General features: G+C 36.1%; 1 protein-coding gene across 1 annotated transcript in view; it reads right to left on the bottom strand.

Annotated features, from left to right (window-relative positions):
* Positions 1-26743, bottom strand: part of LRRK2 (leucine rich repeat kinase 2) — a gene marked incomplete at both ends in the record, with an annotated part of 152938 nt that overhangs the window by 88873 nt on the left and 37322 nt on the right. Inside the window, 8 exons of the mRNA XM_082849938.1 lie at positions 386-644; positions 5060-5230; positions 5305-5433; positions 7422-7561; positions 7695-7839; positions 20423-20535; positions 24802-24926; positions 26341-26470. Of these exons, the coding sequence (XP_082706064.1) occupies positions 386-644; positions 5060-5230; positions 5305-5433; positions 7422-7561; positions 7695-7839; positions 20423-20535; positions 24802-24926; positions 26341-26470 (1212 nt within the window). The remainder of the gene's footprint in view (positions 1-385; positions 645-5059; positions 5231-5304; positions 5434-7421; positions 7562-7694; positions 7840-20422; positions 20536-24801; positions 24927-26340; positions 26471-26743) is intronic.

The raw sequence follows: 26743 nt of genomic DNA, 5'->3' as shown, positions 1-26743 counted from the left end.
GGAAAAAAGCTACATTGATTACCTATAAGTGAAAAAATAAGTTGTTATTTTCTTCCTTAGGATTCTTATGTTTTTCTATTTGTAAATGCACATAGATTATTTTTATAATAAAAAATAAAATATGTAACAAAGAAAAGAAACCTGACAGAAAGATCCCACTGTTTTGCTCTATCTTTATAAAATATGTATTTGCTGGCTCATAAAGAACTTAAATATAATGTCAGTTTCAAGCATTTCTTGACAAAAAAAAAAAGATATCCAAGCCTTTACAATATTTTTGGCTTAAGTTGAACCAAACTGGAATGAAAACTAACTAAAAGATTAGTGATTTTTAAAAATACTACTAAAATTAAAACTTGTACAGACTTTTCCTGTTAATACTTACTTGTCTCTTTTCTTAAATTAGATGTCTTATCTGGAAATAGAGGACCAAGCCAAGAAGGTTCAATTTTTCCCATACAAAATCCTCCAAGGCAGATGCTATTATTGGCCAGATCCAGGGCAAGCCTCTTTAAGAGTAAGCTGATGATTTGGCTGTCGCCTTTCCCAATGCTGATTGTTAGAGCTTTCCGTACATCCTGCTCACGGGATCCACTATTCAGTAACAGTTCTACCACTTTGGGACTGCTCGCTTTCTCACATACCTATTAAAGAAAAAGAGAAGGTAAGCACATTAACAACCTGTCATTTTTCCTTTTAAGAGACTGATAATCAAACTTGGTGTGATTTTTCGCTACATCCGTAAATTCAGAATGAAACAAAATAAGGCAAAACTCATCCTTGAAATAGATTAGGAAAAAAAAATAAGATTAGCACCACAAATATCAGAGCAGCATAAATCAAATAAATCTGCCACAGGAGAGTCAGTTACCATGAAAAAGGCAACATGGTATGAAATAAAACTCATAGGCTTGAAGTCAGAATACCTGAGGCTCCAACAATTTACACGTTTCTCATACTTTCTGGACTTCTGTTTGCTCATTGGAAGACATCTGGGAAACTAGTACCTTAACACTGTAAATGCTACTGCCCTGCCTTCATTCGTGACACAGAATAACTAAGTGTGAGTATAAATATCATAAAATTTGCTAATGCCACATGCAAAGGACAGTCATCATTTACTTCTGGTTTTCCAGGACAAGAATTTTAATTTCCACAAAAACATATCTTGTCTCTCAGTTTTCTACCTTTCCCTGAATGTTACGTTTTCAGAGCAGGTCCTCAAGGTGGGTTAGCATGCTAGCTGCTACAAAAACTAGAGTGACCATAGTAAGCAGAGAGAAGCCTTAGCAACCTGCAGCATAGCACACTGGCCCAACCCAGCAACAGCTTCTGAAAGGCTATGGAATGTGATGTTATCAACTAGAAGAACAAAGTCATAGATAATATAAATATTATATGCCAGGTACTGTGCTAACTTCTGTAAACACATGACCTCCAATCCTTATTTTTAAAAAACCTATGCTGTAAAAATTATTACCCCCATTTTATAGATGAATATTTAGGAAAAATATGTGATTTGTCCAAACCCTTAGAGCTAGTCAATAAAAGACTTGGATTTGAAATCAAATCTGCTGGCTCCAAAGCCTGTGCTCCTTTCATGACCCAATATTAAGGATTAAAAAATAAAAGGAAAGAAGACCCTAAGATTCAGGGTACCAGGTCAGTGGAACAAGATGGTTGGGGAAAATTCCTGAATTCTTCAGAATTAAAGTGTGTCCAAGAGGTTTGAGGGGACAGTCCTGTGGTGTGATGGCACCAACTTAGTGCCCATAGGTCTCCAGGATCACCCACCTTCAACCCATTCTCCCCAGAGCCACTATAGTAATTTTCTAGTCTGGATATGATCAGGTCATTAACCTATTTTAAAATCTTCTAAAACCTTTCTGCTCCAGGACATTCCCCTAAATACGACATGCAATTTTTCAAACCTTATTACCTTCATTTATGCTATTTCTCTTGCCTCAAATATCTAATTCTGTTCTTCAGCCAGTAAAAAGATGTTCATTCTTGAAGGAACAGTTTTAAACTCTCTTGCACATTAAGTCCTTGCTATCAGCTTTCCAGGCTACACACACCCTTCTTCCTCCGATGCCCATCCCATTTTGTTTAACATAGCACTTAGCACACTGAACTAGACATGCTTATCTGTTTTATAACTAGAATGAAAGGCATGGATGCTACTGCAATTCAATTTGTACCTCTGTACCCTAGTACAATGCCTAAGGAATATATTTAATTTAGCAAATTATTAAAATCCTTTAAGGGCCCACAGGAAATTTTAAAGGAAGGAAGGAAGGAAGGAAGGATGGAAGGAAGGAAGGAAGGGAGGGAGGGAGGAAGGGAGGAAGGGAGGAAGGGAGGAAGGGAGGAAGGGAGGAAGGGAGGAAGGGAGGAAGGGAGGAAGGGAGGGGCAAAAAAACTCATTTCTTCTCTTGGAGCCCAGAGATCTTTTCTCTCTAAATTATGGCATTTACTGCCTACCTTGTATTAAGGTGATTTATGTTTTATCCTCCCCCATCTCCCAATAGACACTTTGAAACCATCTTGAAACAGGAAACTCCTTTTCTATTCTTTACTGAATATCTAGCACTGTGCTTTCCACAGAGAAGATGCTCAATACATTTTATAGCAGAATTTTCCTCAGGGGACCCAAGCTATCCAAGCTGATTTCAGGGATATGGTGCCATGAAGAGATAAATATATAAGAAACAGTATCAGACAAAAGAAATAAAATTATGAAAGTAATTTCAACTTCATGAGAAGGAAAAAAAATACTGCTCAGATACACAGTTTTGTATTTTAATAATGAGGATAATTCAAATATAATCAAACTGTAATTTACTATCCTTTGCCATCTTGTCTCTCATATTCTAATTTATAAATAATTCAGCCCACAATCAAATCCTAATATTTCAAACCAGCATTCAGTAATGAATGTACAACCCCCTCCCCCCACCACCACTATCATGAATCTGTTATGTAAACAAAAGATTAAAGCAGGCAGATTTTCCACTACTTACCTGTAGAGTGTCCTCAGGCAAGTTACTTAACCTTTCTGTGCCTCAATTCCTCTCCTGCATAATAGGATAGTACTAGGACTTATTCCTAAGGTTGTTGTGAGGAGTTTATTAAGTAAAGGGCTCAGAGCAGGGCCCAGGTGATAATGAACACCACAGAAGTGTCTGCTATTATATTTATTCACAATTCATTATCCTTGCTCTTCCCACCATGACTTGATGAGTCATCTTCAGGTCTCCATTCATGCATTTTCACACCCGATATTAATCCTCCATATTCTTCTCTACCAGTCATGTACATTACATTATTATTATATTCACCTCAGAAAACCTAACAAGATTAAATCTGTCCTTGCTCTGAATAGTTCATAATTATGCAGCATTGGTGCATGAATAGTCTTGATTATGTTACTTTACAGTGGTACAAAATAAGGTATGTTCAATCAATCTACCCACAATATTTAATCAACATTTATCATGTTAGATACAAATAATCTCTGACAACTAGGATAAATTCTTTACATTTAATACACCCATGGATGTAAAGATCTGATTTTAAGAAGAAAAGATATAAATAAGTACATTAAGTCCAAAAGAACTTGGGAAGAAGAATAAGGTAAAAAGCCTTTTGTATAGAAATATTTGGATAAATTAAGAGAAAAGTAGAAAGCACTCCCTGTGGTGAATGTAGAGTAATTGCACTCAAGTGATTTTAGCTATGTTGTTTCTCTAGGAAAAATCTGAAGGGGAAGTTTCTTTTCAATCCAAGTAACATTAACTCAATGATCTCAAGATCACACAAAAGATACACAATAAAAACATATTAAATTATTGAGGAAAATAATTTAATTATCTTTAATAACAGAGAAGCAACTATTTTTAATGTTGCTTGCTTAAATGAAAATATGACTAATTTAAATAATTTGATTAGGTATTTGGCATAAATTAATTCTGCATGAAAATGAGTTACAGGTTCAGTTTCTTTTTAGGTAGATTGTTAAGAGGTGCTAACTTACTCTTACAGTTGACAAATTGATTTGAATCCATAGGTGACTGGGAAATTAAATAAAGTAAGGCTTTAAAAGTAAATTATTGGAAAACACAGCACTCTGCTGGTTATTTAATAATGTATATTAAATCACTACATAATTGCTTTGTTGGAAATATTAAGTAACCAGAAAATATATGTAGTGCTTCCCGAATGCTATTATAAATGCTAAAATTTATAGAATGAAGACAAACTTGAAATAACATGTCATACACTCTGATAAATACGTACCGAATTCATACTGTATGTAAAGCAGTGAGTTAGATATTCTGAATGATACATAGATGAACCTTGTACATCTCTACTTTCACATAACTCACAAAATATAAAGAGTGTACATAAACTGTCACGGACTTACACAAGAAGTAAATCTTTATTTTGTATGGAGGTCTGGGAGTGTGGGGAGGGCTTTATTGAGGACAAGGAATTTAGGTTAGATTTTGAAGGCAAAGCAGAATTAGATATATGTGTTTGCACAGTGCATGAGGGAAGGGAGAGAAGGGAAGCAGGCCCAGTGCCACACAACTGCAGGGTGGCCCACAGCAGGGTTGTCAATGGGTACAGCACCCCAAAGTGTGCAGTACACAGCCTACAGGGCCACATGTGGTAGCCCTGAGGGGAGAATTTTCTAGAGAGAGAAACTGAAAACAGAGAAAATAGCTGAAAGATGATCAAAACAAGATAAAACCATGTGTTGTATGGTGTGTGGCTGGAGAACGATTTGCACAGAGATGCACAGTAGGAGACACATTTGAAAAGTTATTTATCAACTTAACAAGCTAGGTAGAAAAATAAAATGAATGATTAGATAATAACACCTAAGGGACCTATTACCTCTGAAATTCTGTGAATCTAAACTCCTACAAATCAAAAGCATTTGTTCAATAAACTGATAAATTCTGTAGTGTAGAATAATAGGATGTAGATAAGAGCTATACAATGGCAGAGTCAAATAACAGAAAAAAACAAAAGTGAGTCCTTGAATATTTACCTGACAAATTAAAGAAGCTGCTTCTTTTGCTCGATTGGCATCCGCTCCCAACAGAAGCAAGCATTCAACCATGATGCTGTTATTCTGATCACATGCTCTCTCTAGCATCACACTTTTTAACTCATCATCCATGGCCAATTTTGCAAAGCACTTGCAACAAAGATTTAGAAACTAAAGAGAATGGAAGTGAGGATTAGAGTCAGCTAAATGTGTAACAGTTAGAATACAGGTGAAAAACATTGTACCTGTTGATCCTTTTGCTCCATGATGTTGGAGGACAACTGATGGAATATTACTGAATCAAAGGAATGATGCACCAGCAGCTTGGAAAAAGACACTGACAATTCCAGTACCGTCAAGATTGTCTGAAATCCCTGAAAGTGTGATCAAAAATAATAATAACAAAGCAATTGTGGACAATAAATAAATAAATAATGTGAAAGAGAGACTGTATATGGTACTTAAAACCTTGGATGTTCACTTAGCTAAGTAGATGTATTTATTAGGTTTGTACTTTAAAGCTATAAACCTTGAGACAATGAAACAAATACACCTTGCTCTCTCATTACTAAGAAATAAGCAGGTGCACAGAGAATAAGATGCTAGTTAACAAACTAGCATCTAGCAAAGCAGGAAAAATATCTAATACACCAAAATTTGCCTTTTAAAGATTCCCTGCCTGAAGCCATACCTACAGGTTGAAAGCCCGATACTAATCAGGATTAGAACAGCAGAGTCAGCAGTGCCACAAATCCAAATAGACCAGTGATGTGAATTGTTTATTACAAGATTGCAGATCAGGTTCTCTAGATAGCTTAGCATTTCCCCCAAAATTTTTGTGCTATCTTCTTAAATTTTAACCTCAGACAAATGCGATTTCCTAGATTTTATTCACATTGAGTGCATCTGAGAGAAGCTCTAAAGACACTCTGAGATTTACATCCTTATAGCAAATCATTTATAAAGAACTGATCAGTACACCATTACTTTTTAGAACCACCCCAAGAGTTGTGAACTTCTGACTTGACTATTATATAGCTTGGGTAAACTCACCAAAGATCCACTTAACTTTTAAAATTTTTATCTTTCTAGTATATATTAATGAAATCATCTAAATGTTAAAATTATTATTTTGAGCTCATAAGATGCTGAGTTTCTACAAATGCTTCCTAACATTTGACAGGAGAAATAGTATTAATCTATGCAGGTCTGAGCGGCATGTGGTCCACTAACCTCTAGAGCAGAGGTCCTTGCAAACTCAAATGAATGCAATAGCAAGGCAGGTAATGCAAATGCATAGAAGGCATATAATTCAAGTTAAAAACTTATAAACACTGAACTGGCCAAATAAAATATGTTGACAAGCCAAATTTAGCCCACTGGTCAATAGTTTACAACCTCTACTATAAAAATCCTAAAATTTATGCTTAGATGAATAAATACTGACTGACACCTTCATACCTGCACAAAATAATTTCCTTTCCCTAGGATTACTTATAATCAATTCTGCCTTGGCTTTAATCAGCCTAGGTTGAGGCACATTAAAAAAGCAGATTTAAAAAAAAAAGCAGATTTAAAAAAGACATTTGGTTCTAAAACACATTTTTGCTTGTGTGTTCAGCACTTTAAAATTTAAAATCTTACATGCATTATCACATTTACTAATAATGTCTGTGCAAAGATTAGAGCTTAGACATTTTCACTCCTGGTGAAGGCTGCCATTTATGAAAATATTTGGTTTATGAAAATTGTTAACTCCATTACTAAAAAACCACAACCAAGGCAGAAACTCTTAAGGAAACTATTTGTTTTGCTAACATTAAAAGAAAAACACTCTGAAACAATTTACTTCTTAATCTCCCCTAAATTAATCTTAAACCAGTATCTTGGATTCCTTATAGACAGTTAATATAGATCCCATTTTAAATTTTGCTTGATGAAAAATGTTTAAAATATTGTTTCACTGCAAGAAAAAAAATCAAGGGGCAAAATTACTAGGTAAGCAGCTAACAATAAAACACAGAGAATGACAAACTTCAGAATAATTATAACTTTTACTTATCTAAAATCTAAGCAAATAAAGCTCAGCTAGCTGAAATTTCTTTAGCACATTCTGTGCTCTTTCATGGAAAAGATAAATGACAAATAAATATACTAATTTTAGAGATTTAGTAATGAAACAGGATATTTTGAGATTCAATCCAATTATCTTCATCTACTATAATTAAAATACTACAAAATGATAAAAAAAGGTTTTCAGTTAACTAGAATATACCCATTAACCCAAAGTGGGAGTTACACCAGCTGTTCTGAAAGAGATATCTGTGCAAGATCGCAATTCCCTTCAAGATAATGCACATACTTTCATCTGTATTTCACCAATATCCTTAAATCGTTGTAGGCTGGAAATCAGAACTTTTGCCAGCAGATGCCCAGTGCCTATGCATAAATTCTTCTTTGTAATCAAACATCCTATAAGACTTAAACCCAGACACTGAATTTCTAAAAAAAAGAAAAAGAAAAAAGAAACAAAATTTATTGTTTTAAATCTCAAAACTGAAGAAAAAATTCAAACATGTCCAACCAACAGCTAAAGGCCTATAAAAATCTAAATCCTGAGTTCAATTGTACCAACCTTGGTCATCTGGATACATCTGCAGTGTGTGAAGCACCGAGTCAATAGCATCTTCCAGGGATAACACCTCTAATGCATCAGGAAAATGTGCTATAGAAGAGATTACTTTTAATCCACATTTCTGAATCCCAGGATTTCCAATGAACTAAAGTCAATAAGAAAATTAAGAATATTTGCTGTTAAAAAATGAATTCTAATACTTACCTTAGTTAAAGCCAGCTATACACTGATAAAATATAAACTAAGTAGTCTAAATAAAATTACTATCCTTGATTCTGCCTTATATCATGAATTACTTTTATTTATTATTAAGAATAAGAGCTAAGGGCTTCTCTGGTGGCGCAGTGGTTGAGAGTCTGCCTGCGGATGCAGGGGACACGGGTTCGTGCCCCGGTCTGGGAAGATCCCATATGCCGTGGAGCAGCTGGGCCCGTGAGCCATGGCCACTGAGCCTGAGCGTCCGGAGCCTGTGCTCCGCAACGGGAGAGGCCACAACAGTGAGAGGCCCACACACCACAAAAAAAAAAAAAAAAAAAAAAAAGAATAAGAGCTAACATTTTAATGCTTATTAAGTATCTGTTCTGTGCCAGGCACTATACTAAATACTTTTACATGCTCTTCTTTGCAGGGCATTCTTATTAAACACACACTAATATGATTCCCATTAAAAGATGAGTTTACTGAGGGTTAGCGGGGTGGAGTAGCTATTCCTAAATTCTCACAGACTGTACACTACTGGGAAGATACCAAAACAAGGACATTTGCTCCCACAGCCTAAATTCTTAACCAGAAAAATCAGTGCTGTCTCTCACCATAGAAAATACTAATTGAAAATTTACTCTTTACGTGCTTTACATGCCATATCTCATCTGTTCCCCCTCAACAGCCTCATCCAATAGGTTCACCAGACTTTAAAGATGCAGGGACAAGGTGGCCATATGTGCGTGGGTTTATCTCTGGGCTTTCTATCCTGTTCCATTGATCTATTTTTCTGTTTTTGTGCCAGTACCATACTGTCTTGATTACTGTAGCTTTGTAGTATAGTCTGAAGTCAGGGAGCCTGATTCCTCCAGCTCCGTTTTTCGTTCTCAAGATTGCTTTGGCTATTCGGGGTCTTTTGTGTTTCTATACAAATTGTGAAATTTTTTGTTCTAGTTCTGTGAAAAATGCCAGTGGTAGTTTCAAAAAATCTAGAAACAATAAATGCTGGAGAGGGTGTGGAGAAAAGGGAACAATCTTGCACTGCTGGTGGGAATGTGAATTGGTACAGCCACTATGGAGAACAGTATGGAGGTTCCTTAAAAAACTACAAATAGAACTACCATATGACCCCGCAATCCCACTACTGGGCATATACCCTGAGAAAACCATAATTCAAAAAGAGTCATGTACCAAAATGTTCATTGCAGCTCTATTTACAATAGCCCGGAGATAGAAACAACCTAAGTGTCCATCATCGGATGAATGGATAAAGATATGGCAAATATATACAATGGAATATTACTCAGCCATAAAAAGAAATGAAATTGAGCTGTTTGTAATGAGGTGGATAGACCTAGAGTCTGTCATACAGAGTGAAGTAAGTCAGAAAGAGAAAGACAAATACCATATGCTAACACATATATATGGAATTTAAGAAAAAAAAAATGTCGTGAAGAACCTAGGGGTAAGACAGGAACAAAGACACAGACCTACTAGAGAATGGACTTGAGGATATGGGGAGGGGGAAGGGTAAGCTGTGACAAAGCGAGAGAGAGGCATGGACATATATACACTACCAAACGTAAGGTAGATAGCTAGTGGGAAGCAGCCGCATAGCACAGGGAGATCAGCTCGGTGCTTTGTGACCGCCTGGAGGGGTGCGATAGGGAGGGTGGGAGGGAGGGAGATGCAAGAGGGAAGAGATATGGGAACATAAGTATACGTATAACTGATTCACTTTGTTATAAAGCAGAAACTAGCACACCATTGTAAAGCAATTATACTCCAATAAAGATGTAAAAAAAAAAGAAAAAAAAAAGATGCTGGGACAAGAGCTCAAGTCACACAGCTAATACGTGTCAGGCCTAGTACTTGAATATAAGTGTGTCTGCCTTAAAAGTACAGAATCTTAATCACTATCTCTTCCAAACTTTTCATCTCAATTCCTCCAGAATTTGACATGATTTGACAGGTATTCCAATACAGTCCACTTCTTTTCCCAGGCCATCCTTCTCATTGACTGAGAAGAAAACAGGCAACAACACACTTTCCAACCATGTGACAATCACAATCACACTTCCCCTCTTTTGATGTCTGTGACATATACCTAACTCTTACAGTCTGCTTTTCCATGGTGCTCTTTAAACTTCAACTATGATATGAATGCCTACCTAACAGTTTTCCTTTCAAAAATTACAATGCTATCTTTCTGAGGACTTCTGCTTTCATAGACACTAGTTTCATGGTTATCTTCACTCCAAATCTCTGACTGACCCCACCACATGTTCAACTATAGAGCTGAAATAGCTTCCAGCCAGACCTCAAATTCCGATGTAGTCTCTTCAACCAAAACCTCCTACCTTCCAGCCTGTCTCACTTCCATACTGTCAATGAACAGATTTTCATTCATTTCCCAATCTAGTCCCTCAATACCTCTAAAGTGTCCTTACTCAGCATCTTTCTTTGTATTGGTTATGGGGAGAAGCATCATTTTCTCATCCTGTGTCCTTCTCCTCCACCCCGTAACTGCTCACCTTGGACATCACTTCATCTATCATTTCAACAAGACACTCATATCCTTGCCTCCCTTGGCATTTTTTCCCATCATTATTTCCGTCTTACCAACTCCTTGAGCAGTAAAAATATATCAGCTTTGGAGCCAATTATATTTGAGTTTAAATTGTCTCATCACTCAATAGTTCCATGAATCTGAGGACCATTAAAAATGAATGAAATAACATTTCCTGAGAAGTGGTATTTACTCAGAAGGTATTATTCAAGAAATATAAAGAAATTCAAAGTGGTGCAAAGTGAAGCTGGAGGGATGGCTCAGTGTCTGTCTCGACTTCTTCACCTCTGAAATGATCCTAATAATGCAGTGTTGTTAGGAGTGTGAAATGAGATAACTCATCATCCATGCAATAAACATTGAGTGATGGCACAGTTCAGGCCTTGGGCTGAACACTCTTCTCAAAAGTGAAAGCCTTCTCACTGGGAGAGAGTATCCCTAACTTGGTCTTCCATTCCATCGAGCTACCACTTTTCCTTCATTTCTAAACTTATTAATAGAAAAGTCTACACCCACGACCCCCACATTCTTCCCACCTCTTAATTTCATATAATCAGACTTCTGTCCTAACCACTCCAAATTAAAACCATTCAAAGAAACAAGTCCTTTAACAACTGAATTGCTGCTTTTTCCTCCCTTGATTTCCATGACACAGTAATCCACCCCCCCACCCCCACCCCACCCCACCCCCGGCAATTATTCTCAAACTTTAAAACCATTCATTTACCCATCTCCTTCACAATCACTTCTTTCAACTCCAGAATTTATCCAAAGAACTTTTCTTAAAACTCTTCTATTCATGGATGGAATTTCATACACTATCATGGCTTCAAGTCACCATAACTACAATAGCAACAACTATAAGGATAATGCCAAAACCTAAGCAGTGTTTGCTATGTGCCAGACTTTCTTTTAAGCACTTCATATATATTAACTCATTTAATCCTCACAACAACCCTATGATGTAGACACACAATTATTCTCCCTATGTTACTGATGAAAAAAAACCTGAGACACAGAAACCTTTGAGCAGATAACTCAAAACACAAGTTTGAACTCTCTTAAGCTCTAAGCCCATGTTTCTCTTTGCTTGACACCAGTATCTTAAACTCAGATGTTCAAAGTTAAAAGTTTATCACCTTCTCAAAGAAAAAGAAAAAAGAAAACTCAGACTGTCATTCTGAACTTTCTGTTTTAATTAATAGTACCATCATTTCTGCCTCCTAGGCAGGGCCAGCTTCCGGGGTGCACACATGTGCAGTAGCACAGTCTCTGTGCTCAGAAGGGCTCCACACCTGGTTTAATGCTCTGCAGCTACCACCTTGAAATACTTAATAATTTTTTTTTTTTTTTTTGCGGTACGCTGGCCTCTCCCGTTACGGAGCACAGGCTCCAGACGCGCAGGCCAGCGGCCATGGCTCACGGGCCTAGCCGCTCCGCGGCATGTGGGATCTTCCCGGACCGAGGCACGAACCCGCAACCCCTGCATCGGCAGGCGGACTCTCAACCACTGCGCCACCAGGGAAGCCCGAAATACTTAATAATTTTTAAACAAGAGGTCCTGCATTTTCATCTGTTACTGGGCCCCACAAGTTATGTAGCTGGTCCTGCTCTTAAGCTCAAAATGCATCCATAGGCTTATTTTTATGCTAAAGTTAAGTCAAATTGATATTTATAAAGTACCTGTTCTTGTCTTAATACCATCACCTCTAACAAGTTTCTACTCAACTATTGGTTCTGCTACCCTGAGCTCCCCTAATCTCTATTTCAGGTGCAGTTAGATGATGACAAATGACTAGCAACAGGAAATCTGTGATTTGTCTATGCAGAAAGAGAATGCAGAATATCACATTATTACATGTGATGGAGCTCAAATAAACTATTTGCTGATTTTAAATAGTGGTGTTTGATTTTTGACAGTTTCATAAATTAGAAAAAAATATATATATATACACATATATATGTTATTTACAAGCTTACAATGGACTTTCTTTCACTTATCAAATGGTCTATCTTGAAAATAATGATTTATTGCATTGTTGTTCAAATGGGGATTGAAATTAATTTACTAGCAAGTGTTGTCCACATGAAATTTTTTAAAGTACCAATGGTGGACAGCTACAAACATTGATTAGAAACATCCTATTACCTATGCTTCACAATTTTCCAAATTTTTTCAAAGAATACAAATGGTTTCGCTAATGAGTGAGCTAGCCAGCTCAAGGGGAAAATGCCCACACCATTCTCTTTCCTGTCAGCTAAGTCAATTGCAACTCAGAAAAACTTTCCAGAAAAAAAATTAATTGAATGTACAGCTAGAAAGAAGACACCATAGTACATGACTAACACTAAGATAGACACTAAAGTAGATTTCAAGAAAAAGAATCCTTTGGGGCCCCAGATGAAAATATCAAATCCTTTAAAAATGGGAAAAGAATCAAGTTGGTCTCAGACTTCTCCACTAAAACATTCAGTACTAGAAGACAGTGAAATGCCTACAGAGTTTTCAAAGAAAGAAAATAAAACACCAATACTTTACAACCAACCAAGCTGTTTTTTCAAGAGTCCAAATATAGAAACAACAACAAAATGTTCAGGAAATGGAACTTTAAAAAAAAAAAACAGACCATTAAACGATAAATGGAAAAACTATAACAAAAGAACTTGCAGTGAACACTGAATCTACATGACTGTAGGCACAGATGAAAACAAAGTTATTAAGTATGGTTATAGAGCTGAATGTAAATATTTTAAACCTCATCAAATGTAGAATTAATTTATTTAACAAAAGCTGGTGATAAGATAGGTAGAAATAGTGGAAGATAGTGTGAATACTTCAATTTTCTCATCTTTTATAGCCAATGGTCAAAAGATACTTTTAAATCTAATAGTAATAACATTAACTAACATTTATTGACCGAATACTATGTGCCAGGCATTGTACCAAGTACATGGCATGAATTATCTCATAAAATTCTTCATAATAACCCCAAGTGAAAAGCCATTTATTGTCTCCATTTTATAGATAATGAGACTGTAAATAACTTGTCCAGAATACATTTGTCTGTAGGTGGTAAAACCAGATTCAAACCCAGATATCCTGATTCCAGGACCCACACACTTAACTATTAGAATATGTTGTAGAGTTAAAGCTATAAGAGTAAACACCATATAATCTGCTTTAATTGAGTGATAGAGGGGAGAAAGACATAAAGATGTGAAAATATGCTAATTTCATCAAAAGTGTGCATAATGTGCTAACATATATGAAGGAAAAAAAAATGAGTACCTGGGTGATACATTCATATTCATGGAAAACTGTAGATAATTCCATGGCAACACATTGGGAATCTCATCTAGTTGTTTTTAATCTCTATGTAGAACTACATAACTTGGAAATAATATAATTTATTTAATTAGGACCTATTGATAAGAATTGTATTGTCAGGACAGACTAAATTAAGCTGTAGTAACAACCTCAAAATTTCATAGGCTGGAAAAAGAAAAGGTTCAATTCTTATTCATGCTTCATTTGTGTTACCGGTCAGGAGGGGTCTCTGTCCAGCACAATCCCTCTGGGAGCCCTGCTAATGGAGCAATCACCATCTCAGACATTACAGGTCACAGTGCCTGAGACAGTGTTCTGTAGCCGCAGTCTCCAGCCTTTTTGGCACCAGGGACCGGTTTTGTGGAAGACAATTTTTCCATGGACCAGGGCGGGAGGGGATGGTTTCGGGATGATTCAAGGCACATTATATTTATTGTGCACTTTATTTCTATTATTATTACATGGTAATATATAATGAAATAATTATACAACTCACCATCATGCAGAATCACGGGGAGCCCTGAACCTGTTTTCCTGCAACTAGATGGTCCCATCTGGGGGTGACGGGAGACAGTGACACCCAAGTGTGTTTCTTATGTCCAATCTACTCCATAATCTCGCTTTGGTTGCTGTCACTGCAGAAAACCCTGCTTCACAAAGACAGGACGTTGGAACTGGAAGCAGGCTTTTCAGTGCTTTTGCGACAATCTCAGGATATTCCGCCTTGACTTTAATCCAGAACGTATGGAGATTTGAAGTTGTCTCAAACATATGTTTAAGGCCATTTGCAATCTCAAGCAACTGATCCTCTTCTACCACGGACAAAGTCAATTCACCTGGCTTATTCACAAATGGGTCGCGCATCCATTCCTTCCCAGTTTGCGGGTCTTTTGTGCTTGGGAAGTAATGCTCAAACTCTTTTGAAAGCTGAGATAGGTGATCATGCACCAGCTGGGAGAAAGAAGACCCTGGCTCAGTCTCTTTCAAAACCTCTGCTAATGTTTGAAACATGTCAAAAATCCCAGTGTTCACTCATCACCCCTATAATTCCAGTTTGGCTTTGAATGCAGCCACTTCATCTGCTGACTTGAACACAGTTGTCATTCTCACCTGAAGTGACAGATTGAGTTCATTGAGCAGGTTGACTATGTCACACAAGTAAGCAAGTTTTTCAACCCATTCTGTGTCACTGAAATGTGCTGCCAGTGGTGACTTTTTCTAAAAGAAATCTCTGGAGCGGCTCTTGTAACTCAAAAATGCTGGCCAGTGACCTACCTTTAGAAAGCCATATCACTTCTGTGTATGAGGGAAGACATGTGTGCTCTGCGTCCATCTCCTCACAAAGCTGTGAGAACAGACATGAGTTAAGGGCATGTACTTTAATGTGGTTGATAATTTTAATCACATCCTGCAAAATGCTGTTAAGTTCAGGTGACATTTTTCAGCTAGCCAGCATTTCTCTATGGATGACACAGTGCGTAGACTCACATTCAAAAGTGACCTCTTTGGGCTTCCCTGGTGGCGCAGTGGTTGAGAGTCCGCTTGCCGATGCAGGAGACACGGGTTCGTGCCCAGGTCTGGGAAGATCCCACATGCCGCGGAGCGGCTGGGCCCGTGAGCCATGGCCGCTGAGCCTGCGCATCCGGAGCCTGTGCTCCGCAACAGGAGAGGCCACAACAGGGAAAGGCCCGCGTACAGCAAAAAAAAAAAAAAAAAAAAGTGACCTCTTTGACCTGAGTAGTAAAACCAGAAAGCCATCCAGTCACGGCAGCCGTTCTGTCCGTGCATATACCGTCACAAAATGACCAATTCAGTTTTCCTGATATGTAATCATTCAGAGACTTGAATAGTTCTGCAGCTGTGGTGTTGGCTGGCAACAAAAGTGCACATAACATATCCTCATGCACATCCTCCTGAAAATATATATCGCACAGAAACAAGCTTTGCTGCCTTGTTGTCAACATCAGTAGACTCATCAACCTGCATTGCATACCACAGTGACTCATTAATCCTCTCTAACAATTGTCCCTCAATATCCTCTGCTATTTCATCAATTCGTCTAGTTATGGTGCTAGCTGAAAGAGGAACACATGCCACTTTTTGAACTGTAGCCTCTCCTAAAAGTTCACGACAAATGCCCTTAGCAGCAGGCAGGATCAACTCTCCACCAATAGTAAAGGGCTTCTCAGCTTTAGCAATGTGGTTAGCCACTAAGAATGATGCTCTTAGTGCAGACACATTTGATGAAGTGGTGGCCTTCAATAATTGCTTCTGTTCTTCATGTTCACATTTTTTTCTTTTGAAAAACTCCAAAGGCTTGTCTTTTAATGCAGGGTGCTTGGTCTCCATGTGGCAAAACAGTTTTGAAGGTTTCATGGCTTCGCTGGATAGCCGGTCACCACATATTATACAAAGCAGGCTTGGAAAATGTGAATCACCTGTTGCAATGAACGCTTAATTTAAGGACTCGGTATTTTCTTTTATATGCAGCTTTCTTTTTGTTAGCAGTCTTAGAGTCTTCTACTGTCTCATCATTGGGTCTTTCTCCCTTTTCAAAGAAGCTCTCCAGCGATGTTTGTTTTTTACTCATTTTGGCTAGGGTTAGCTTGTGGAGGGCTTACCAAAACTGACTGAGACAAGTGCGCAGTGAAGGAAAGAGGCACGGATGGAAGTGGTAAATAAAATAATGGGAGGGCCATGTGTGGACTAAAATAAGTGTCAGATTCTGACTTAAAGCCTGCACCAGATGCCGCTTGTCACTTGCCACTCACTGATAGGGTTTTATTTTTATTTTTTTAACATCTTTCTTGGAGTATAATTGGTTTACAATGGTGTGTTAGTTTCTGCTTTATAACAAAGTGAATCAGCTAGTCAGAAAGAGAAAAACTGATAGGGTTTTGATATGAGTCTGCAAGCAATTGATTTATTATGGTCTCTGTGCAGTCAAACCTCTCTGCTAATGATAATCTGTATTTGCAGCCACTCCCCAGCGCTAGCATCACTGCCTCAGCTCCACCTCAGATCATCAGGCATTAGATTCTCATAAGGAGCGTGCAACCTAGATCCCTCACATGCACAGTTCATAGTAGGGTTCGCGCTCCTATGAGAATCTAATGCCGCCACTTTTCTGAGAGGAGACGGAGTTCAGGCGGTAATGTGAGCGATGGGGAGGGCTGTAAATACAGATGAAGCTTCGCTCGCTCGCCTGCCACTCACCTGCTGCTGTGTGGCCCGGCTCCTAACAGGCCACGAACCAGTACTGCTCCATTGCCTGTGGATTGGGAACCCCTGTTCTGTAAGATGCCTCACCAGCAATTAAATGTTTGGTCCAGAAATGACAGATGTAACCTCTACTTACAACTGCTTGATCAAAACCAGACACATGATCCAATCTAACAACAAAAGGGCCAATAAATACTATCCCAGAATCACCAGAAGGTGGAGAACTGAAAACATTTGGCAAACAACACTAATGATTACCACATAAACATTTAGCTTGTTACCACATTTTTCTTACTACAGATAATGCCACAATAAACATTCTTGTTTAAAAAAACTTTGTGTACATGTACAGGTATATCTATATTATAACTTCTTAGAGTGGAACCGCTGGTCAGAAAACATGTCCATTTTAATTTAGATAGATATTACTAAATTTCCCCCAAAAGGTTTTTCTTTTTTAAAATTTACATTTCTTTAATAATGACCGTACGTACTTGAGAACCTTTTCATGTGTTTATATGCCAAATTCATTTTTACCTTTAAAGCTCATCTACATGAGATTTAATCTTTAAATGAGTAAGGTAAATATGCAGCTTCCTTTGCTTTCTCCAAATGGCCAGAGAATTAGTTCTTCCAACACAAGCAATCTATTTCCCTCTCCAGTGGTTGGGAAATATCATATATGAATTGAACATTTGCATTTGAGTCTATTTCCTAAATCACCATTATGTGACATTGATCCATCTCCAGTGCCAATGTCACACCATTTTAATTACTAAAATTTTATAATACATTTTATAATCTACTAGAGTTAGACCATATTAATTATCCTCTTTTTCAAAATTTGACTGGTTATTCACATATATTATTTAATTAATTTTCTCAAAATTTTATACTAGCTTATCTAGTTCCATAAAATACTATTGTTATTTTTATTAAGGGTTCATAAATCCAGATCAATTTTCATTTTTAAAAAATTAGTAATTTTATCAAAACAGAGAGTATATACATTTTCCTATGTTCAACTCTTTTTTTGTATTTACTCTCAGTTGTTTCAGTTTTCTTTAGAGTAGTTTTATACACTTTTATTACTTTACTCCTATGTAATTTCTTTTTGCTGTTGTTATTATTGTTACTTTTGCAAATAAGCTCTTTCTTTCACTACATATTATTTACAGTTGAAATAAATATCTTCAGTATTTAAACTGGGTACATTTTGCTTTAAGGTTTTTGAGAAGCACACAAGCTCTTTGACTTGTGTCCATTTAATCAGAAGATTGGTTTGACTTTGTAAGTTCCCTGGCCGAAGACAGCAGCATTGTCACTGCAGACAAAGCACAGATGTGACCAAAATGCTGAGAGTCCTATTTTCTACTGTGTTCTCCACAGACAATACTGGGCAAATCGATCTCTCTAGAATAGGTGACTGAATGTTTCATGTGCAGAAAAAGCTAAAAGGATCAAGCATAAATGGAATGTCAATATTTCAGACATTTAACTTCAGCCTGAATGTTACTGGATTTATACATACATATTATATATGTATATATTTACATACACACATATATATCTCCAAACACTGATTCACTTTAATAAATATTTTAATAGTCTTCACATTGTAAATCTTAGTTGAATCTCAAATTCTACCTTATTTGGAAGTCTGCTCTCCAAGAATAGACCTATTTTTAATGGTAATTCATTTTATTACATCAGTAGTATTTGGACCTAAAATTTCTGATTCCTTGTAACATTTATTCAGAGTGAGACATGCAATCACAGAATTTTAGAACTAAAAAAAAGATACATTCATCTTTTAGAGCATTTTTTCTCAACCATGGTGAAGAATTAGGGGAATTACACAGGGGAGATTTTTTTAAATAAATAGTGTCACTTCTGTTTCCCCATGACCTTAATTCCCTGCCCACAAATGACAGTCACTGTTTAGTAAGATGCTGTGTGTCATTACTCAAGTGTGGCATGGAAAATAAAGGAAGGGGTAGGGAGGTTCTCAACCACTTCTCCTGGGATTATATAGCAAAAGAAAGTAAGACCTGGGAGCAGAGTGATCTCCTTGGCATCACAGTACTGATGGCAGTAAGCACAGTACTTCTCCCTTGACCGCCCACTCCTTCCACTCTATCACACCCGTATTCAGTAATGTTAGGAAAGATGGGATAACCAGAATCAGAGTTACCAAAAGGCTTTTCTGGTACCTCTTGCTTCTCACCAACACATACCATGAACAAAATTAACTACTCTCTCCTCTATGTTCCTAAAGTACTGTTCATAAAGCTAGTGCAGCTCATAAGTGCTAATAGAGAACAATCTAATATGTGTTTTATGTTTTATGCATGGCCCAGTCAGATTATGAGATCCATTACAGAAGGATACAAAGCATATTCATTTTTGTCTTCCCAGTGTCTAACACAGTTCCTTCCATATACTTATTTTCACCAAATATTTCTGGAATTAAATTCAACCCATGGCTATACTCAAGAATCATATTAAGGTCTGAGTACAAATGACTCAAATATATCATAAACAATTACATTATAAAGTTCAGTTTAAATCGCATTTTTGAAGATCTCTCTGCAGGCTCTTCTAATTAATTCATGACATTTTTCAAAGTATACTAAATCACAAGGAATTATTTCCATTAATTGCTTTGACTACTCTCTTCCTTTCATGAAAACATTAACCTAATCTTCACATCTTTACATCTTTACTCTGATATCTTTTATAAAGAACAAATTCATCTTATGTTAAATTTCAAAACCATCTTAATTCCATCAATACCTTTTGCACTGCACAATATAAACACAATGCTCCTTTTCTCCTTTTTCAAATGTAGTATGATTATTAATTTATTAATTATATTATTGCAAATGTACATAGATCTGTAAATACCTAACACTGGGAGAAAACAATGCACACTGAGCCATTTCAGAGGTTATCCCTAAGGAGTAAAATGAAAACAAGCACAGGGAATCAAAAAAGACTTTAATGTGTGCCCTGTGTGTCTTCATGGACTGAACCTTTCAGCCTGGGACCAGAAAATAAAGACAAGCAGCCAGGAGGACAGAAAGAGAAAATAGCAGTCATGGCTCCTGACAGAGCTCGTGAGGCTTAGCTGCACATCTAGAGTTCTCTTTCTGATTGAACAGACTCGAGTGGATTTATCAAAAGAGCCTGTCAAAGTCTGTAGTTGACGGTGCACTTCTCTTAGCTGGAATGGCACATCTCTTCACCCCCTACATCCCTACTGTCATCTTATGTCTCTAAACATATAACTTCCTACTATCATAGTAAATGGAACATGGAAAACTTAAGCTAATAAAAGCCCCCCTACTTCCCCAATTTCATATTGTAGTTAAGAGTATAAAGGCAGAAAACCTATATTATACGTACCCTGTTCAAAGCCGCTAGGACCAATTTGTGAATATCATTCCTGAAACACTGTTTTTTAACCATACTTAGCTTATGCTGATATTCAGTATCTTCCCTGGATTCTTCTGGGATGCCTAAATGCAAAAATAAACAAATAAACAAATGTTTTTCTCATAAAGATTTGGGCTGAATAGATTGTCACTTATTAGGAATGATTATAATTAACCCAACAATACATATATATGTTATACCTTTTTCTAATCCATGGTTCCTTACCAAAGAAATAACTCTTAGCTTTAAGAAATTTCTAAAAACAGTTCATCACTGAATGTAAAATAAATACAGTGTGTGCGGATGTTCACTGAATTTAAAGCAGCAAGAAGTTACTATGGTGGAGGAATTTTCTGGAACAATCTCTTTTTTGTATGAATAGGCTGTACTCATTACAAGAAGCTAGAAGATTTTTATGCAACAATGGACAACTTGAGAAAAGATCAAAGTTACTTGGACTACACATAAAAAGGTCAGATATGAAATGTAGACATAAAAGAGCAGCTGGAATAACAGTGGGAAAAAAAAAAGTTTTTAGTTTCAGCATTATAATGGTAAAGAGCATATAGTTTTATTAAAAGTCCTCTAAGACTGTATAAAAGTATTAAGTAACTTAAAGAAAACATATTCTTTATTCAGCTACATTGTAGCTGAACTAACCCAAAACTGTTGGAAAAACAGGAAGTCAAAAAATATTGGTTATACAATAGAACATATAAGTAAAATTATTATGAATAAATAACGTTTCTAAAACCTATGACTATAGAAATAATTATTAATAAACAATTCCTTCTAACCTTTCACTTCAATAATTTGTATTAACACAAACTATAAGTTGACTGCATATAACTTTTCATTTACTTAACAAACATTTGAATGCCAACTACATGCAAGGGATTTTGCTACATGCTGAGAATACCACAGTGAATATGACAGGCATGATTTTCACCCTCCTAGAACTTTCAGTCTTCATTTTAAAATTTATTCAAACAGGTCCTGACATTCATTACAGCTGTATGACCTTCGATAAGTTACTTAAACTCTCAGTGTCTCATTTTCAGTGACCAAGATCACATTAATTGCTGAAGCTGCCCATTATATCACAAGCAGATGTGACCATTAAAAGCAGTCCTGTTGAGAAGTAAAATCTTCATGCCATATGTAAGGAGACTTATTAAATGTCTTTCTTATGTTAAGACCAAATGAATATTCCCAAAAGTTCATCTCTGGTCTTTGTTATATCACTTGAGGTTCTACTATCCAGAATGGATATAATTTCCTTTCCACATAATAGTCCTTTAAATTGTTTGAACTGCAAACTTTTTGAAGGCAGGATCCATAACCTAATCATCTCCAGGTTACCAAGAGTTCCAAGCAGAGTGCTTTAGGTATAACAGTTGTTCCAAATACACTTATTGCACAAATGTGTCTTTAAAAAGCACCCGCTCTGATTCAGGCTGCACAGGGTGAAAACCTGGCTCCGTTACATAAGCTGTGACCTTAAAATCTCTATATCTTATGCCTCAGTTTCATCACCTGTGATATGGGGTGGAAAAGTAGAATCTGCCTTATGGGTTGCTACAAGAATTTTTAAAGTTTATATACATAAAGTACTTTGAATAATGCCTTACACATTTGTTACTAACTATAAATGAGTGAATTTTAATAGCTTTCATAACCTCCTGCATTATCTCCTCTCCAAATTAAACAAATTCAGCTTCTCTTATTGTTCTTAAGGATGTGGTTTTATATTCATAATCACTTTCCTCTATACACTTCCCAATATGCACATGTCCTTTCCTAAAGAATTTTTTCCTCTAGAACTGACACTAAATCAAGAAAGAACAAGTCAACTGATATTTTACTAAAATAAGTAGGTCTTTATTATTATTTTTTAAAGCAACAGGCTCAATCACTTCAATAAGTTATTGTTATAAAAAAGAGGAGGAAGTGAACAGTACCAGATTGAAAGAAACTTAAGAGACATAATACTAGCTGCAATATGTGGCCCTGAATTAAATTATACACATTTGCTATAATGCACATCTTTGTTACAATTAATAATCTGAATGTGGTCTAGTTAATAAAATTAATACATGTACATCTAAACGTAAATACCTACTTCAGCATGTCAAAACCAGAATCATATTAAACCTCAAAACTACTGGTGTACTGATATTATAGTTACTCACTGACATACAGAATGATATAATATAGAATGATAAAGTATAGTATGGTACAGTTACAGCATGGTAGAGTATGGTATCGTGTGGTATGGTATGGTAATATAGTAGGTTAGCATAGAGTGAAGTAGATGGTTAAACCTTTACCTAATAGAGAAATGTATTTATATGTTGATATGCTTATAAAATATGTCTATTAATATGTTTCCATACATAAAGTACCACCATAAAGTTATAAAATTATTTTCAAGGGCACCTGTTTAATACACCTAAACATTATTATAAAAAAAAACATTTAAATACATCATTTCATACATCTAAATTATTACTGACTATCAATGTCGCTTCAGGCTCAATCTCAGAACAATAAAAGAAAAGAAATTCTACATTCAAAACTTATTTTTGAACTAAAAGAATGTTATTAACTAACAGATGATTCATAATGTCTTTTGGTTATCTTTAAAACTCAAATCCACTCTCAAAAGAAGAAGGTTGACACCTTTATGGGTAATCAAAAGGATTTTGTTTTGTATTTTACAATCTACAAAGTTTAAAAAAATTCACAATAATATTTTCAAGCAACACTATGTCTGTTAAATTATATCTCTAAAGTTGTGTGACAACTATGAATGGGACATCATGATTCAATTCAAAATTTATTGAATAGCTATTTTTGTTCAAGTTACCAGGGGGTTAAAAAAAAAAAAAAGGCATGACTAAAGAAAGCCCTCTCCTTGAAAAAATCTATACTCTTATACAGAGAATACTCTTATACTCAGAAACATAAAATACCAATATGACTACAGATAATGGTAGATTTAGGAAGATTTCATTTAAAAAGGACCAAAAAAAATGGGCTTCAAAAGAATTGGGACTTTTACAGAGCAAAATAATAATAACATCCCTGATATTCAGTAGTCAGAAAGTCATGCCAAATGTACCTCCTAAACATCTCCCACATCCATCCTCTCCTCTGTTTTCTTTGCTGGGCCCCCACCATGTCTCACCTATCACAGCCTCCAGCCTAATCTCCCTGCAGGAGTTTCCCCTCCCGTCAATCATTAGCCACACCACAGTGCTACTGTTATAAATTGCAGATTTGGTTATTACACTGCAATTTTGAAACACCTTAAATAAATTTGAATTGACTTGTGCTAAAAAAAAGCACAAATTGCTCAGTGTTGTGTTCAAGGCCCTTCCCTCTCAGCCTCTGCCAGTCCTTCCACATTTATCCCCAGGACTGCTTTCCTCACATACCATGCTCCACTCACCCCACACCATGAGCACTTTCTCTTTCTGCTTCAAATGTCCTTCCTGGCTTTTTCACCAGGTCAGCCTTATTCACCCGTCAGGTTCAAATATCACAATCTCTGGCCTACTCTTTTGAATAAATTATCTGTGCCTCCATCAATACTCTCATAGCCTTTTATAATACATATATCTATAATAGCTCCTCGCAACTGTCTGGTAATTAACTATCTGTCTACCTCTAGGCTCCTATACATAGTACAGTCATGTCTTGTTTTACTTGTCTTTCAGACCTTTGCAGTCATCACAATATATAGAACATAAGAGGCACTTAATAACTACGTGCTGAATGAATGGGGGAGCAGTTGTTTTAAATGGGCTTTGGAGGACAAATAAGGTCATAACAGATGTAAGCAGGAAGTAAATGTGGGGAGGATTGACACTATTGTGGCTCATGAGTAAAAGCTACATGGTTATATTTGAGAAAGATTAATTCAACCGCAGAGTAAAAGAAGGACTGGAAAGAGGCAAAAGAGGAAGTGTGAAAATTAGTTGGGTATTATTATAATTCAGACAGGAAAAAAACAAACAAAAAAACTTGGACTTGGTAAGGTCAACAGAAATAGAAAAGAAATAGCAGAAATGACACTCTCCTTGGAGGTAAAGCTCCACACTATGTTGCAGTTATTTTTTCTGGAAATAAATTATTGATATTTCTTATTAAATTTTAATCTAAATTTATCTGACTCTTCCACATCATCATTTTCCCTCTATTTTAATTTTTGGGCTAGTGAAAAGATTACATTTGGTTGGCAGAAACTGGTCCTTTAATTTTTGCCTAGAAAGTTGATATTTCATGAAAAGTCAAAAAATCCACTTAAAATGACATCTCTTCCCACAATCAATTATGTAACTTACCTGGAACTATAAAATGTAAAATAGCTCGAAGTGCCTCCAGCTGCACTGATACTGACGTCTCATGACTTCTCATAACTGTTATTATTTTGCGGGCCACTGCTGCCATTGTATCCAGGGAAGTGTTACTAGAGATAAAATATTGAAATGCTTATTAAGAGTACAACCTGATTCCAATACAAACACCAATTTGAAACAAGTACGAGAAAACAGATCTATTTTATCAGAAAAGGCTGATGTGAATTCGGCAGTATGAGCATACACAATTTAAATTCTAATTTAGTTAAACTTTGACGTCAAGAAGTTAAATTTACAGTAAACTGGGAATTCTTTGATTTAGTTTCCCAGAACTAACAACTTCCTTCTGATCTATACATGGGTCACTGGCAGCAAGCCTGGAAAGTAGGTGTTATTATTTGCATTTTCCAGGTACAGAATTTAGGCTGACAGAGGTTAAACATCAAGGTCCTATCACTGGAATGTGACAGAGCCAGAGCTGGAATGCAAACTCTGACTGCCAAGTCCAGAGAGCTGTTTATTGTATAACTACCTGCCTCTTCCAGATTAACACCACTAGACTTCTTATATGGTATTCTTAATTATTTTTTGCATTAAGTCTTGGTTTCTCTAAGGTATTTTAGCTATACTTTCTTTTACATATAAATAAATGTAGATTTATTTCAGTAGGTCCTACAAACTGTAATAGAGGCAGCCCTTGCTTTACACAGTGCCCTACTGACTAAAACTTCCGCATATCGTAACTGTGTCCTCACTTCGCGTGGGTCTGTGGTTACTGACATATAGTCCCTTTTTTCCACCTTAAAGTCCCAGGTTAAACACATCCCCTCTTTGTAGCCTCTCTCCTTTGCTCGCCCTAGCTTGGTTCACCAAGACCCTATGATTTTACACATCCTGCCATTGAATTATCACACTGTATTGTAATTATCTGTTTATAAATTAGTCTCCCCAACTAGACAGGGAGATTTTTAAGGGCAGGCACATTGTCATAGTTAACTTTGAATCCCCACAACTGGAAATTTACACACTTAATATATGAGAAAACAGCCAGAAACATTAATTGCCCAGAATGTACAAAATCTTAAACCGTCAGTTATTCCACTGCATTTTTGCCTCATATATAAAGGTTCACACACTGCCAGGACCATAAAAATCACAATTTAAGGTAAACTTAAAAATAACAATTAGAAGCCATATCCTGATTTTATCTTTTATACCTTTCACATAACACAATAATCTGAAAAACTGTTTAAGGTTATGTTCTATATAACTGCCATTTTTCAAAACATAGTCAACACCAAGCATTAAGCACAAAAGCAAACCTTCAACGTATTTTTACTTTATCACCCCTTTCAATATGTAGATAAAATAAGTCTGTGTATCACTGACATGAAATTATATTGCAAAATGTTTCACTCTTCAAATGCCTTGTTTTTCCTTTTATTCTTAAAATTATGCTCAAAATATTGATATTCTACCTGGTCCAATTAATATATTCTACATAAATTCAGAAATATGTAATACCTTCCTTCAAAAAGATGATTTAGCATTTTACAGCCACTTTCAGCTACTTCAGGAGAATGTATATGCTTCTGCATTAACTCCAATACATTCAGATATATTCCTTTTGATAACAGGATCTTTCTGAAATTAACTACAAGATTTTTTAAATGTTACTTGTATAAATGAAAGCACATTCTCATAATCTTGCAAAAAGACACAATTAAAATAATCCAAATTCATAGGAAGGTATTTAAACTACATATTTAATTTATATTTCATTGGCAACTTAAAGATCATTAATTTTTTTAATTTAAAATATATACCATTTCCAATTTTTACACATTTATTAACCATTTGTTGAGGTTTTAGTATTAAAGTCTCATTCACAGAGTAAACTAGTGGAATGTAACCATCATCCACGTGA

Source organism: Leucopleurus acutus, assembly GCF_964270905.1.
Source record: "Leucopleurus acutus genome assembly, chromosome: 11".
NCBI classification, from domain to species: Eukaryota; Metazoa; Chordata; class Mammalia; order Artiodactyla; family Delphinidae; genus Leucopleurus; species Leucopleurus acutus.
The sequence above is the reverse complement of the archived record's forward strand: the minus strand, read 5'-3'. Positions and strand labels throughout refer to the sequence as shown.